Genomic DNA, 16,210 nt, shown 5'->3' with positions numbered 1-16,210 from the left:
CTTGGTGAGATTTGTATTGCACGCTAAGATGTTTGTACCTGCACCCTCCAAAAGTCCACACTTTCAATGCTCTCCGAGATTAAAATTATCCGCTATTTGTCTAACCAAGATTTGATAATAACCGATAAAAGCTTGAACTGTTCATCGGAGATTCCTATTCCCAACTGGGATTGCTTCCGACTCCGTTCTCCCACATCTAAGTGGGATATATCGGAATCCATTTAATTTGATCAACTCTTCTACAGCCACTGGCCCGGTACAAATTATGAATAATATCTAATTCGTCTCATTATGTATAATATTTTCTAAGACATCAGATAAACGTTTCCTTTTAGCATGCTTTTGTTTGTCGAAAGTCAAGGCTATATGTACAGTAAAAGTACATTGGACACAAACCCCCAGGCTTGGTCCAAAAAACCTTACGAATGTCTTCGTATGTTGAAGATAATGTACATGTTTACAGAGCGTGTCAACAATTACCCTACCGAGGGCTTCATCATTCTATTTCATCACACACATGCAGTAACTGCAGTTTTATTCAGTGTTCTAATCAAAGTAAAAAGTAACAATAATTTTTTATCAAAGATTTTACAGCATAATATAGAACCATTTTAACAAAGCTTGGACTTTGGGTAGTTGTGTCAAACAGCATTGTGACGTAGGCCTCTCTATTTCAAGTCAAGGCTTTTGAGCTAAGACTGCACAATTTGTGTATATTTCACTTGAAACCATTGCCAATTTTAATTTGTTTTGGTGCCAGAAATAGGTACATTGTAGTTACATCCTACTGAATGTCCAAGGTCCTACAAGATAGAAATGGCTCATCATCACGGATGTAGGATCCTCAATTAAAACAACATATAGCCTTATACTTTATAATTCTACACTCGGATATCATTCCTTTACTAAGTATTCAGATCAGCAGGTACAACCAGTAAAAGTTTTTACTGTTTATTTTTTTGGTCCAAGAAATGGATCCGATGTAACAAACAAACAAACAAACTGGAATTGGGTTAAATTTTATTTCAAATGTATTTTAATTTATCATGTAGCAATATATAAATAGTGCCTGTTTGGGAGGGTAACAGTTGAAATTGACACCCCGAGAAAACCATTGTCAACCGACGCGAAGCGGAGGTTGACAATGGTTTTCGAGGGGTGTCAATTTCAACTGTTATCCTCCCAAACAGGCACTATTTATTTTGTTATACTGAATGTCTTTTTAAAAAATTTTAAGAAAATTTTACTGCTTTTATATAGGAATAACGTGAATTATACAGCGAACCGTACGCGCATAACTTTCGCGCATGTAACATTTTTTAATATTACCCGTTGCCAAGTGCGTTGCTAACGCTGAGGGTAATAGTAAATATTATTAACTGCGTCTTAACCAATCAGATTTCAGTATTTAACATGAAAGTATAACAACAAATTTTATCATATGAAATATTCCATTAACACAATAGAATGAACTCAACAAATCGGAAATTTTGAGATAACGGGTATATAAGTTATATAATCCTGTTTAAAAATACCGTAAACAATTGTTTTAACTATAGTATAATGTATTGCTCTTCACAAAACGAAATTAACGTTATTTTCACATATGCTGCTCATATTTTCAAAGTATTTCAAATTCTTGAAACATTCTCTCTTATCAATAGAAGAAAAAAAAATTTGGCATAGAAAATATCACTGATTTTCATATGTAAATAAGTATCTAGTGATTTTTTCATATTCTGATTAAACTGTTAAAAAGTATATAAAAATATCCCGGTACTACACCAAGGCACACATTTTTCCTCTGTAATACACTGAATGTAGTGCAGTGAAATTGAGGAGATTTGAGCGTTGTTGATACAGAAGCTGCCTCTTGTTCTTCTCTCCATTGTAGACAAGTTTTGGTAGACAATTCTTGTATATAGATTTTGGTAGTCATGACTTATCAATATATTTTGGTAGAAAAGACTCGTCTAAAGACTTTTGTAGACATGACATGTTAATGTCAATACATTTTGTAAGATAAGACTTATCTGTATGGAAGAGACTTGTTTGCATAGTGTTAATTAATAAGTGTATTGTTTACATGATATATGTAAATGAGCTTATCTGCATGGTCCTAAAGGCAAGATCTTTCTACATAGCATAAGTGGAAGAAACTTTTCAGTATAGTGTAGGTTGATGTCTGACTTTTCTGGAAAGTGTAGGTTTGTGAGATTTGTTCACATTAAGTAATAACTAAAACTTGTTATATGGTATGAATAGCCAAGACTTGTCTTCATGATGTAAAAAGCCAAGTCTAGTCTACATGGTATAAATAGCCAAGACTTGTCTACATAATGTATATAGCCAAGTCTTGTCTACATAGTGTATATAGCCAAGACTTGTCTACATAGTGTATATAGCCAAGACTTGTCTACATGGCGTAAATAGCCAAGACTTGTCTACATGGTGTAAATAGCCAAGACTTGTCTACATGATGTAAAAAGCCAAGTCTAGTCTACATGGTATAAATAGCCAAGACTTGTCTACATAATGTATATAGCCAAGACTTGTCTACATAGTGTATAAAGCCAAGACTTGTCTACATGGAGAAAATAGCCAAGACTTGTCTACATGGTGTAAATAGCCAAGACTTGTCTACATGGTGCAAATAGCGAAGACCTGTCTACAAGATGTATTTAGATAGATTTGTCAACATGATGTACATATCCAGGACTTGTCTAGCCTGTGTTACTAGGTGTTGGTAGAGAGGACACTGTTGACTTTAGCCAAGTACTCCTCCAGATACTGTGCCTCCTCCTGTAGCGTGAGGTCGAGGTAGTCCTCCTCATCCTCAGGGAGGTCAGACACCAGCTCCTTTATCGCCTTATTCTCCTCCTCCTCAGAAGACCGGTGGCTGGGCCCCGCCTCACTGGGAGAACTGTCTGGAATCAAAACACACCAGATTACTATGTATGGCGTGATATGTGCTTATATCAAATATGTTTTTGTTAATACTCATGTACATGTATTTACAGGTAATCATCTTTATGAATTATTTTTTTGGGGGTATTAAATTTCAGTGAATCTAATACTCAAATCATAAACAGACATGTATTAAAACAACAACAACTTTCATCAGTGTTAAAAAGTATAAATCAATGTGTATGAATGTATTAATCACACGGTCTTATTTATATCCTGTAGCTGACTGTTAGGGGTTGTAGGAGGTTTATCACACCTCAGTTTACTTTTCTAACCACCAATCTCAATATCTTATAAAATATAGAACCACAATTCAATGATGTAGCAGCTTTAAGCCTATATGAGCTATTTAAAAGAGACCGCAGCCTTCTGTTGTGACGTAAATAATCTTATTCATTCATCAAAACAAGTTGTAATTGATGCTGGTATCAAGTGAAATATGCACTAACTATGTAGGCACACAAATTTTGTGCTCTATAAGCCACTGAATGAACAACTGACAATGAAGTAGACAGGCCTTAAGTCATACTGCGATCCCGCTGTTTCGTATCAAATCAAAAAATATAAAATCGCGAACGCAGAACTTTTATCCTTATTTCTTATAGTTTTCAGCTCAAGAAAATAATGGCGAGATTTTAAAATCCGGGAAGGATGCTTCTCGCTATTTTATGCAGATATTAATTCCTCGCGTTTAATTAGGAATTTACAGTATTTCAAACAGCGGAATTAAGTAATCGCATAAAATAAAGAATTTACAGTAAACCAAAGTCAATGGTCTTGTTAAAATGGCTCTATCAGTATCTTTCTCACCTGAACTACTGGGTGAGCTCTCCTCTGGTGTTGGTGGGAGAATACCTCCCTTCTGAATCAGTTCTTCTATTGCCTTCTGTACATCTCCCTTGACTAATTGTAAAGCTCTGCTTGCCATGATGGTATCAAAACCCATAGCCACCACCTCAATAGAGTAAAAGAATCAAAATACATGGATGCTTCAATGGTTGTTGAAAGGTTTATTTACAAGGGGGAAATTAAAAAGCCATTGTGAAATGCATCTCTAAACATATTTGTACATATAAATGAAGATATTTATTGATAACTTAATTCTGCATCCTCTAATTGTTTTTTTTATTTCAAAACCTCCACTAAGAGTACCAGTACATGTCTCATTGAAAAAATAACTTGCAGACTGTGAACTGAATTGGATGTATGTGTTGTACATTCAAAATTATTTTTTGAAATCTACCTGTGCAATCATGTCATCTGTGATATCAACTGACTTCTTTTCAGGATCTGGAAGATTTAAGAGCTCTGGGTGTAACTGTAAGACCTGGAAATAACAAGGTTAATGATACAGAGGTATCTACATATTTTTAATCTCTTCTTATAAATGGACTTTTTAAAACCTTTGTTATCCACAAGCTATTTTTTCTTTTATTTTTCTGTTAGTAAGATTACATCAATCAAATTTTACACACTTGTTAAAACACCTGTTTTTCATGAAGCAGTTGCTATACATCTCTATATCTTCACATACAAGTTTACATCTCTATTCACCTTTGTGAGCCAGTTTATATCTCATCACTGCTATGAACTTATTTACATCCCTCAAACTTTGTACAGTTCCCCCTTAATCTTATAAATTTATGTGTATCTCTTCACCCCATTGAACAAGTTAGTATTTCTAAACCTCTATTATGTAACAGTTTATATCTCTTCACTAACATAAACTACCGTAGTTCACTTCCTTGGATTAGTTAACATATCCCTTCATCTCCATGGATTTGTTTACATCCCATTACTTACATGGATTTAATACTGATAGTTTAGATCTGTCAAGGCATATAGACTTGTTTTCATCCCTCTAGTGACAAAGAACCAGTAGTTTATAATCCTTCTATTCCTTTAACAAGTCTTAAACTTTTCATCCATTGATCAGTTTATTTCTCTTCACCTCGATGAACCATTTTACACATGATATTGACCTCCATAGATTAGTTTGCGTCCTTTAACTTCCATTGACACTTCCAATTCTCTCACCAGAGGGTCGTGCTACACAAGCTTCACTTACACCTCTGTCAACGCCCGATGTACAAGATTCTTGTACAAACTTAAACGATGGGCAAAATGTAAATAAAATCTATTTAATTATTCCTTTTGTCTATGAATATGATTATGAATAATTAAATTTTAAATTACATGATCTAGTTTGACAGATGTTTGAGGAATCAGTTTCTGAACGCTACCGATTTATCGATGATTTTACATAAATCAGCAGTAATGTCATCTCCTGTGATGTTTTTAAAAGTATCCTCAAAGTCATCGCCCGTTGATGACTTCCCTTCAAGCTGATTGTACAGAAGAAGCGAATCAACAATGCCATGTGATCGCCATGCTTGTTTTGATTATGTGACAGACTATTTTTCAGGCGTTGACAGAGCGAAGCTTGTGTAGCATGACCTCTGGTGAGAGAATGCGACACTTCCATGGACTAGTTTGCCTCCCTTCACCTCTTTTGACTAGTTTACAACACTTTGCCCCCATAAAATTGTTTATGTCTTTATAGCCTCATTTTTAGACATGATAACAAATCTAATTAAAATAGCTTTCTAGCTATGATTTGACAGTTTTTTAGTCCATTTTTTATCCCAGTTTATTTGCATACACTATATACACATCAAATCACTCTCAATCCATTACTTTTGAATTCCAAATAATTATGTTCACATGTTGTTGTTGACTTCAGAAAAATGTACTTTTATTGCAATGAAGTTAATATTTTTGTTCCTAAAAATGATTAATCTTTTTTTTAACAGCACAAATGTACCAATGCTGACTTCTAGTTTTACCTCTAATGCCTGGTTTAAATCATTGTTAGTCTGTTTAAGGGCGGCTGCTGCAGCACCCCTGCCATAGCCCATGCTGATCAGATTCTCATAAAGAGACATATCCACCCTGCAATGTAAGGCTCAAAATTCAAATCCACACAAAGCCAGGAAAACTATCAATCATTCAAAAGTGTTAAGTTAGTTTTTTTTCCCAATTCCGGTTTAAAATTCACAGTGATAACAAATGGGTATAACTTAATTACATACTTTGCTCCTGATGCTGTTTTGCCCAAATCTCTCTGAATTTTCTTCTGTCTCCTTTCTTTTTTAACCTTCTTCTCAATTTCTTCCTTTTCCTTAAACAAATAATACACATGTAAATGCTTCAAAGAATATGGTGTGCATATAAGTTAGTAAATGTATATAGAGTTACTCATTTACTGATTCACAGATTAGTATAAAAATGAAGAAGAAAAAATTAGAATGGGTATGTTTTAAATAACAACTCTTGTACCTGTACAAATTTTCTGTATGGATAAAATCTGTAAGGTTCTTACTTTTCTCTTTTCAATGATGTGCTGTATTGCTTTAGTCATGTCCCCATTGGTTGCTCTTAACCCCAGGCGACCTTCTCTCTCACTAAAACCCATCACCATCACTACACAGAGAATAAACCACATCATCAGATGCAAAGACAAAAACATCATCACACACAAAGAAAAACTATTCCTAATCATTAGAATTCATGGTGGCTCAATTTTCATGGTATTCGTGGGTAGCCCTCCCGCATGAATTTAAATTCCTGTCAAAAACAAATTTTTAAAAAGTTAGTTTTCTTACTGAAACTGAAAAATAACACTTTCACAAAATTACATACCCAAGAAAAAGCAAAACACCTGCAATCCACGAAAATTGACCCCCACAAAGTCAAATGATTCCACAGGATTGTATGAAAGGATATTTATAGGATAGGTTTTTCTCCAAAAATTCAATTCAATTAAAACCATATCAAAAATGCCAAATACTTTGTGACAGTTGGTTTTCATCGATCTGTAACCTCTTCAGTTCTTCTTCAGCCTAAAAATCAACACAAAAGAAACATGTCATATACAACTACTTCCTTTGAATGGATTTTTATAATTAAGCGAATTGCATGGAACATGCCAGTAAATGTAATTTCAATTAGTCATACAATTTTTTCACTACACAAAATATTTACATCCGTAATTAATTCCCTAAACTATAGCAGAAAAAAGTCTGGAAAATGAAATGGGTATTGAAAAACTGCAATAAAGACTATACCCCCCCCCCCCTCCATACACACACACAAATTGAGTACAAATAAAACAACAAAACAATAAATATATGTACCTTTCTAAGGAGTACATTAGCTTCTGTAATTCTATGATGATGGAAAGCCACAATGCCTTGAAGTAGATGTAATTTCATGTACAATGCTAACTGTGTTCCTGATTCTCCCTGCAATTACCAGTATAGGCATCAGTGAAATCAAGAATTTAGCAAAGCATTTCAAAACAAATTTCAGGGGGAAAAGCTTTATGGAAAAATACAAACTTTGACTGCTGCCAATCTCTCTAAATTCGCTCCATAACTTCTTACAAAACAGTCTTCACTAGATCTCAATCGTTGATCTGTCAAGAGTTATTGGACTTTGCTTACAATTGCATCATTAACAGATTTTAACATGCATTTATGCATAAAATGGTTAAGTTTTAGGGAAATTATTGACTTTGTGTGCAAATTCACATGTATCAATATTTTTGTAAACAAGAGGCCCATGGACCACATCGCTCACTTAAGCAACTACAGACATAACAAAATCAGCTTCATGGAGTCATAAACAAAATATCAGGACTATGTAGTAGAATATATCCTGTATAAAAAAAATTTCTAATTTTCCCCGAGATATTCTCATGTTAATCATTGAGCCCCTTTTGTAACAGGATGATTTTAATGGGAATATCAGATACTGAGCATAGTAGTTCTTGAGAAGATCTTAAATATGGGTTTATAAATGATATATGGACCTATATAAACCTACATCAAACTTTGAACCCATTGTAGGGCCTAAGAATTGTCCAAGGGCCAAAATCTGAACAATTTTAAAGAATCAACAATATGTCAAAATGCTTGCATACAAGTAAGACCATATATAGTAACATCTTGAGTTTTTGAGATTAATTTAAGAATTTTTCCTTTGTAAAATTGGACCCCCAAATGTAGCTTCTATAGTCTGTCCCAAGATATTTATGCTGCACATTTGGACGATTTTTAATAAAAATACACTTACCTGTGAAAGAAGTGCAATTGAAATAGTTGAAAGGGATATTTTCCAAGATAATATCATTGACACATTATCATCTTTCTCTCGGAAAAATTCACAGGAACGAAAACAGATTCCTATAGGATTTTCCAATTTTCTTACGGAGATTTGTAATGGGAAATGTTTACATCTTTTCTCCATTCGGAACACACTCGGAATACATCGCGCAATATTTCAACGTTATCATCCGGGCTTGCTGCAATGCAAAATCTCCGTAGACATCACATTTTTTAGCATTGTATTGAAACCTGATAAGCTAACAGGGGCGTTTTGACTGAGAAATCTTGGAAATTTTTCATACTTTTGAATGAACATCGTTTGAATCCTGAGGTATTTATAAATATCAAACAATTAAGCCAAACGTGAATCCAAAATATCTTGGGACAGAGTATAGCTGACTGGTTTTTGAGAAGAATTTGTTTTATATTTTGAAAGAGTTTTTTCTATAGATTCCTAAGTAAAAATTGACTCCCTATTATGGCCCACCTACCCCTGGGAATCATGATTTGAACAAATTTGAATTTCCCTATCTGAGAATACTTCCACACAAGTTTCAGCTTTTCTGGCTGACCAGTTTCTGAGAAAATTTTTTTTAAAGAGTTTTCATTATATTTTCTTATATCACCCCCCACCTTTGTGGCCCCACCTTACCCCAGGGATCATGAATTGAACAAACATGAATCTACCCTATCTGAGGATGCTTTCATGCAAATAACAGCTTGTCTGGTTTTTTAAAAGATTTTTGAACAATACCAACAAATTTTAAATAATTCTTTATCATCTCCCCTTGAAAGAGGGCATGCATGGCCTCCATTTCATCAAACTTGAATCTCCTTCAGCCAATGATGCTTTATGCCAAGTTTAGTTGAAATGACCCAGTGGTTTTGGAGGAGAAGTCAAAAACGTAAAGGTTTACAGACAGACAGACGCCAGACAATAATTGATTAGAAACGCTCACTTGAGCTTTCAGCTCAGGTGAGCTAAAAGGAATAAAAAAAATTCAGACACGGTTGACTACATCATATTACATATAGACAGACCTGCATCTGGAAGTTCCTCGATATTTTGTAAACAGAGGTAGCACCAAACAATGTCTAAGCAGAGAACTGCATAGTTATCTACGGCACTCAAAATATTGGCTCCACATTTCCTGCCATAAAAATACAAAAAATAAAAATTTAAACAGTAAATAATGCCATCTGAAAAACTGGTAGCGTTTTACCCAACATTTTAAAGATAGTACATGTATACCATAATAACAATACTCAATATTCAACAATATAATACCATTATATATAATGCTGTATCTTTTGATTTTGGAAAATATAAATGTTGGATCAACATAAGCTGAGTACAGAAAATGGCATTATTTTGGGATCTCTCATTACCTGAACTCCTTATCTGCCTCCAGCAAAAGAAGTAAGGCTTTTGTGATCTCCTTTTTCTTTATGGCCACCCTCCCTTTCTCATGCATAGTCATCGCAAGTGTAAGAGCCTAATCAAAATCATAATTAATGCAAAATCACACATATTTTATAAGTGGGTCACTAACATGAAATTTTGGAAATAATAATATCACTTGATTATTACATGTATTATCAATTACTGGTTAAAATGCATGAGAAACACTCAAAAATAAGAAAGCAATCAAATGAAATAAACCAACCTTTCTTTCTTCTGGTGGCAACTTCAAAGGTCTTCCTGATTGGTCTGCTATCTGAATGTCCACATCATAGTCATCTATAAAGTAGAAAACAGTAACAGTTACTAAACCTTACATGAAATGTAATATGGAATATTTCTTCTCCTATTTAAGCTGTCCAAATTATGCTTATGTCGACCCTTATTGATACATCGAGTAAAACTTATTTTATACAGTAAAACATAGTTATAGGGAACAAGTTTGTAATGAATTGATGCTTACCGCAAAGCATTTGTTATTCCCCATGACTTTATTATATGCTTTTGTAATGCACATATTTGTGAAATTGATGGATGTAACAAATTACCCTAATATTTAAGAAGCAAAATTGCCTGTCCCAAACACTTCATTATAAGTGTGTTTTACTGTATGCATAAAAGGTAATGTTCAAATAATTGGGATTGAAACAATTTATATGTACATAATTATCCATGTTTTATATCCTTATCAAAAACACTTCCCTCTATCTGTTCCTTATCTGTGAGTTTTACTAAAATTCCACAACCTTATTTTTCCTATTTAATGGGAGCTGACCTTTTTCTACTTTGCTGGACAGGAGCTCAGCAGCTTGCCTGGTGTTCATCATCTGCATCACTTCCTCCTCTTTCTGAGCAGCCTCCGCCTCAGAGACAGACAGACAGAGGCACATCAGCTGTGAACCATGCTGTCGATAGGATAAATAACACAGATATATCATCAGCAGGACATTACATCCAAACCAACTGAGAGAATAAGTTATAAACTTAACAGCACAGACTACGGTACTAATAGATACCACAGTTTTTATTCATACCTTGACATTTTGTTCTTGCAGTGACTTTGTCATACTGACTACTTGACCACGGCATATCATCTTCAGATGATGAGCTGGAAGTCCCAGTTTCTCGGCCAACATTTGTCTTAAATCACAACCTGTACTGGTCAGGGATATTTCCACTGTCTCTATCTGTGAGATCCTCTCCTGAAAAATATAGCACTTTTTATAAAGGAGAAATTGACCATCAGTGACAAAGTGTAGAGAATTCCTGCTCTTTTTCTCATTGCTGATCATCATCCCTTAGGATTGCACATACAAAAACATTTTTATTTTTTTAAAAAACCTTATTTTCTCGTAGTCCTGTTGCTTTTATTTTCAACACTGCTTTTCCTGTCTTTTGGAACTGATCCCTCTCTGCCAATTTCTGCAAGGCATGCTGTCGCAAATGTTCGAGAATTTCTCTGATGTCTGCGGCAGGAATGTTTAAATCATTGGAGTATTTTACACACAGTTCCTAATCAAGTATAAATAAAAGAATCTGCAATTATACTCATATTCATTATTCATCTAAATGCAAAATCTGTCATTATGATTATATTGCGCCCAGATATCGAGACTACATTCAAGATACATTGAAGATTCACAATATATTTCAGTTAACATGTGCATGTTTAAGTGTCCGTGTATTACGGTATATATATACATACTTGGCAATATGTCGATATACAAACATCATTTAGAGTGCAACAGCAATATATTCTAATGTTAAACAAATTAGAACCATTTTTACAAGGCCTTGGACTTTCAGTAGGAGCAGAGACATAAATAACATAATAATGTTATTTATGTATCTGGTAGGACGCCACTTTCTATTTCTTGGGTCAAAACAAGTCAAAAATGGTGCTGGTTTCAAGCGAAATATACACTGATTGCGTAGTCTTAGCTCAAAAACCAGACAAATCTTGTTAATTTCAAAGAGTAATGACTGAGTGGCCACCATGCAATGAAATAGACAGGCCTACGTCACATTGCTGTTTGACACCAACTACCCAAAGTCCAAGCTCTTGTTAAAATGGTTGTAAAATATATTTTGATGGTCATGGAACAGTTGTTATTTAATGGTGGTGTAGTTTCTTTAGCAGTCAACTTGCCTCTGGGATATTTCCCTGGCCCTGTTTCCCGTCAGCTGTGTCTGTGTACGGTGGCAGCCATAGTTTTATCTGATCGGCGTTCAGTCTCTGTCTCACTTTCTGCGTCTGAAGTTCAATTGTATAGTTTGGCGCGTCCATGATTTTTTGCTATTTCACTGATAATCAACGTACGTTTCACAACGTTGTTGCAGAAGACAACTGAAGTTATCAATATTTTTTCGCTAAAATTCCCCGCACACTATCGACATCCTCAGGAATGAAATGAAACAATATCTTTTTTCTCCAATTATTTTTAACAATATATAACTTCTCAATTACAGAAATAGCTATTACCACAACATCAAAAATGTGCAATGTCAGAACTTCGAATGATGTTTTCACTTTCTGTTTGTTATTTACTATTCCCCGCAGTTTCGTATTTCAGGTGCTTTGAACATCGCCACAGAGCAAATTCGCCTCAAACACGAGCGCCCTAAACTCCTTTTCCTAGCGCCCCAAATGCATTTGACGCGTGTTACTTAAATCACAGCCCAAAATAATTTAACACAAACATGTCTGTAAAGAAGGGGGGTGGGTGGGGGTGGTGAATAGGATACTGTGTATTATTTAAAGTAATATGAGGTGCAATTTTCATGTTGAATTTTTTTTTTAATAAGAAAATGTTATTTTCTACTATACAAAAAATGTCATGATTTTTAAATTTCTGTTAGCCATATTTTTGTGGGAAAAGACGTTAAGAAGCCCTAATTTGATCAAAATTGAATTATTGTCGTCCTGTACAAAAATTGATCTGCTATATATTCCTAAGAAGAGAAATCTTTCATCTGACAAAAATGAGTGATTTTTTCAAATCTTATTTATTATAAAAGTTCAAGTTACATGCAGACTTATCATACTAGCATGTTTTAGCAGCAAAATAAAATTCTAAAATATACAGCTCATACTGCTTTAAATATGTTTACTTCACATTTTAGGGTTGTCGATCACGACTCTCCAGACTGCGCTTGGTATCCTCTAAAACCGAATACACATGAACTATCTTTTAGTTGCGGAATAAATTTTGTTCGCCATACCACTTCACTTTGTTTTCCATTTCCTATAAAAAAATAAAAAAAAACTATATATATTGGGGTATTTATGAACTGGTAGGCATCTTAAAATCCGCATCCCATTGGACAATGATATTTTTGCTTCCACAGGACCACAATAGATATGTCAAGATGGATGCTTAATAATCTGAATGATGTCTGGATATAACAACCATCGCCGAGTTTCCATCTGAAATCCCATGTTGAAGCAAAGGGAGTAGTATAGCTCCAATTTCACGAGGGAAGACCAACTCCATCTTAATTCAATTTTTTGTATGTAAAATTTAAGAAAAATCTTTGCTGCGCAAGAAAGGGGGGGCACGCCCCCCTGCCCCCCCCCCCCCCCCGATGCTACGTGCCTGTCGTCTTTATTCCAAATGACGTATTTCCTCTTGGACCATCGCGCTTTTTTTGGTGTCGTTGCTCTTCACCCAACTTTCTCTGTAGTTACTCCGTAACCCTTGCCTCCCCTCGCTACTGTGATCTCTATGTCTGCCTGTTCCCGCCTAGTATTTGCTTGTTGGACTGCAATACTGGCTGACCACTCCCTTCTTGTTTTTATCTCTATTCATGTTTTTAAATCTTCTCGTCTTCTGAATGTCTTTAGAGCGAGAACCGTCTGGTTTTTGCAACTTTTAATTCTTTTACCAGAAGGTATTGGTAGCTAATTATAAAGTTTGGATGAAACACTGTACATGCCAACAATTGTAAAGCATTTGTGGGGCACCTAACCAACTTCGGAGACATTTGTTCACTAACAGTTTTTAGCTCATCTGAGCTGAAAGCTCAAGTGAGCTATTCTGATCACATTTTGTCCGTCGTCCGTCTGTCCGTCTGTCTGTCCGTCCGTCCGTCTGTAAACTTTTTACATTTTGAACTTCTTCTCTAAAACCGCTTATCCAATTTCAACCAAATTTGGCACAAAGCATCCTTATGGGATGGCGAATATAAATTGCAGAAATAAAAGTACGATCTGTATTCAAAGCGGAGAAAACCTTGAAACTGTAGAAAAAGGGGGGTGCATTTTTAAAAATCTTCTTCTCAAGAACTACCGAGGCAAATTCAACGTAGTTTAGCATAAATTATCCTTATGGGAAGGAAAATATAAATTGCAAAAATTAAGGTCTAATTCAGTTTCAAATCTGAGTTATTACGAAAATAATGATAAAGGAAAGGCGTGTTTCAGCTTCGGTTCGGTTCGGCATCCGGTAAAATGGGTAGGCAAGACTTGGCCTGGTCAAAACAAAAGATTGGCAGTTATTAATCTGCCAATCTCATTAAAATTTCAGGATATTTGATGGACCAGTTATATTTGTATTCGCTGTAAATATTGCCGCAAAATAATGCGTATTTGGAATTGACGATTGCCGATCTACCCCGGCTTTTATTTTGCGACGGCCCGGGTTTGCATACCCATTTTACCAAGACTCGTATTCCATACTTCTAAAACGAGGTTCTTTGTTTAAAGCAGCCATGACATTATACGAAAAAGGGTCGATCTGACTATGATGAATTTGCTTGTTTATGCAACAGTTCGTGTATGAAGGGAAATTTTTGAAACATGCAAAATATATTGGTGCCGATTTTGTGAAGTAAATTGAGGCTAAATATTTCAATGCGTTGACAGATTTCACACATGACGTTGGTGTTAGCTTGTACTGATTTTCGTTTCGTATTCATTATTTATGCTTTGTAATTTAACCTGGGAACTCTCGTATTTCGTGATTTTTACGTATCAATTCAAACAGAGACTTCGGTAGATCAAACAGTTAACTCTTTACCTGCGCAAATTAAGCAAAATCTGATGTATCAAAAAAGTACTGAAATACAATTCATTAATATTCTATCGGTAATTCGGCATTATCTTTTGCGTAATGGTAGATTAATGCAATAGGTTTTGTTGAGATCGATGCTCGGCTTTTTCTCGAGTTTATTCAGTTTAAATAGAGTTTGATATCGCTGAAGGAAATATGTAGGTATATACACATGTATATATGATTCATTTCGAAAAAATAAATTGTGTTCTTTATTTGTTATAGTGCATGCATGTTTCTTGTGTTTAATTGTTTACAATTTCTATTTACTAACCATATTTGAGTGTTAAGCTTCGAATTATAAGCAATTAAGATACAGAGATTTGCTCACAATTCTATGTTTGTACACAGATCTTAAAAACTAAAGATTAAAAAAGTAAAAAATTTGTCAATATTTATTAAGAAAATTTTTCAAAGTCTGTTCTTCCAGAAACCAATTTTAACAACTTATTGTATTGTAAACTTAACCTTTTTTCGCCATTATTACTCCTACTGTACATGTGATCCTTGACTGTGTTTGTGTACATTTGTATAAACTGATTTTGAACCTTAAATACCAATGAACTGGTCTTGAGTGAATAAAAGAATTGAAAATCTTAGGCCATTCTTTTTTTCCATTTTAAATGCTGAATAGGAAATACCAAGTTAAAAATCTTAAGCTGAATGTAATAAAGTCATGTCAACAAAATATGACTCAAACCTAGGGAAACTGTGAGCTCTGTATCTTGCTTATAATTCTACGATTGACGCTGAAATTTTGGTTGAACATTAGAAATTCTATATGAATTAGAGTATGTTAAATACTTGTACCAAAAAAATAAAAGAATGATATTCTGTATATACCTACTCTCTGGGGTCCCCTCATTATACAATAAATAATGTGAAATCTACATCAATTTTGATAGTTTTTCAGACACGAGTAAATAAAAACGACATCTTTAAAACAGTTTCCAGAGTTTTGACACATTTCTGTTATGGGGATAAAATAATTATCGCTATTCTTAAGAAAATATCACAGCGGAAAATTATTCTGGTTTGTACGCGAGGTAAATAACAGTCATTTAATTATAATGGAAAACAAATTAAATTTTTGAATGTTTTAATTTGAGGAATTGAGCACATTGAGGTACAATTTTCTTCTTCACATCTATACATGAAGGATTTTTTAAATAAAATACAATAACTATTATATATTTTTTTTAAATACAATAACAAGTAAGTAGTTGATGAAACAAATGTACCTATATGCTCTCATATATTTTGATCGCTTTACAAAGTGTGTGTGTGTAGGGGGGGGAGGGGCAGAACGAAAATATAGGGAATTGGAAGTTAACAACTTAACAGTGTACCCCTACCAAATGTTTAGTTTTCTATCTTGCGTAGGATTTTCTTATTCTGGTAAAAAATAGTATTTCATGAAGGTACAATGTCAAAGATTACGTGTATGCAAAAATAATTGTAAAATTCGAATACTTGACAATATTTATTTTTTGTTATTCTACCGAGGGACCATATGGCACAATATCTTTTGAACGCCAATTGTTGCTCAGGTGAGCGATGTG

The 16,210-nt window shown here is 34.4% G+C and overlaps 1 protein-coding gene across 1 annotated transcript; it reads right to left on the bottom strand.

Annotated features, from left to right (window-relative positions):
- Positions 1-1,225: 1,225 nt before the first annotated feature.
- On the bottom strand, positions 1,226-12,158 carry LOC128157283 (NEDD8 ultimate buster 1-like). Its single transcript, XM_052819758.1, has 16 exons — positions 11,747-12,158; positions 10,939-11,109; positions 10,632-10,799; positions 10,373-10,502; positions 9,803-9,876; positions 9,525-9,631; positions 9,177-9,286; positions 7,368-7,444; positions 7,164-7,271; positions 6,818-6,869; positions 6,350-6,450; positions 6,060-6,148; positions 5,814-5,919; positions 4,211-4,294; positions 3,778-3,922; positions 1,226-2,927 (listed from the first exon to the last, which is right to left on the bottom strand). The coding sequence occupies exons 1-16, from the start codon at positions 11,882-11,884 to the stop codon at positions 2,737-2,739; spliced, it is 1,851 nt and encodes a 616-aa protein (XP_052675718.1). The 5' UTR covers positions 11,885-12,158; the 3' UTR covers positions 1,226-2,736.
- Between the last annotated feature and the right edge of the window lie 4,052 nt (positions 12,159-16,210).

This window comes from Crassostrea angulata, chromosome 7 (assembly GCF_025612915.1).
Source record: "Crassostrea angulata isolate pt1a10 chromosome 7, ASM2561291v2, whole genome shotgun sequence".
In the NCBI taxonomy this organism is placed as follows: Eukaryota; Metazoa; Mollusca; class Bivalvia; order Ostreida; family Ostreidae; genus Magallana; species Magallana angulata.
The sequence above is the reverse complement of the archived record's forward strand: the minus strand, read 5'-3'. Positions and strand labels throughout refer to the sequence as shown.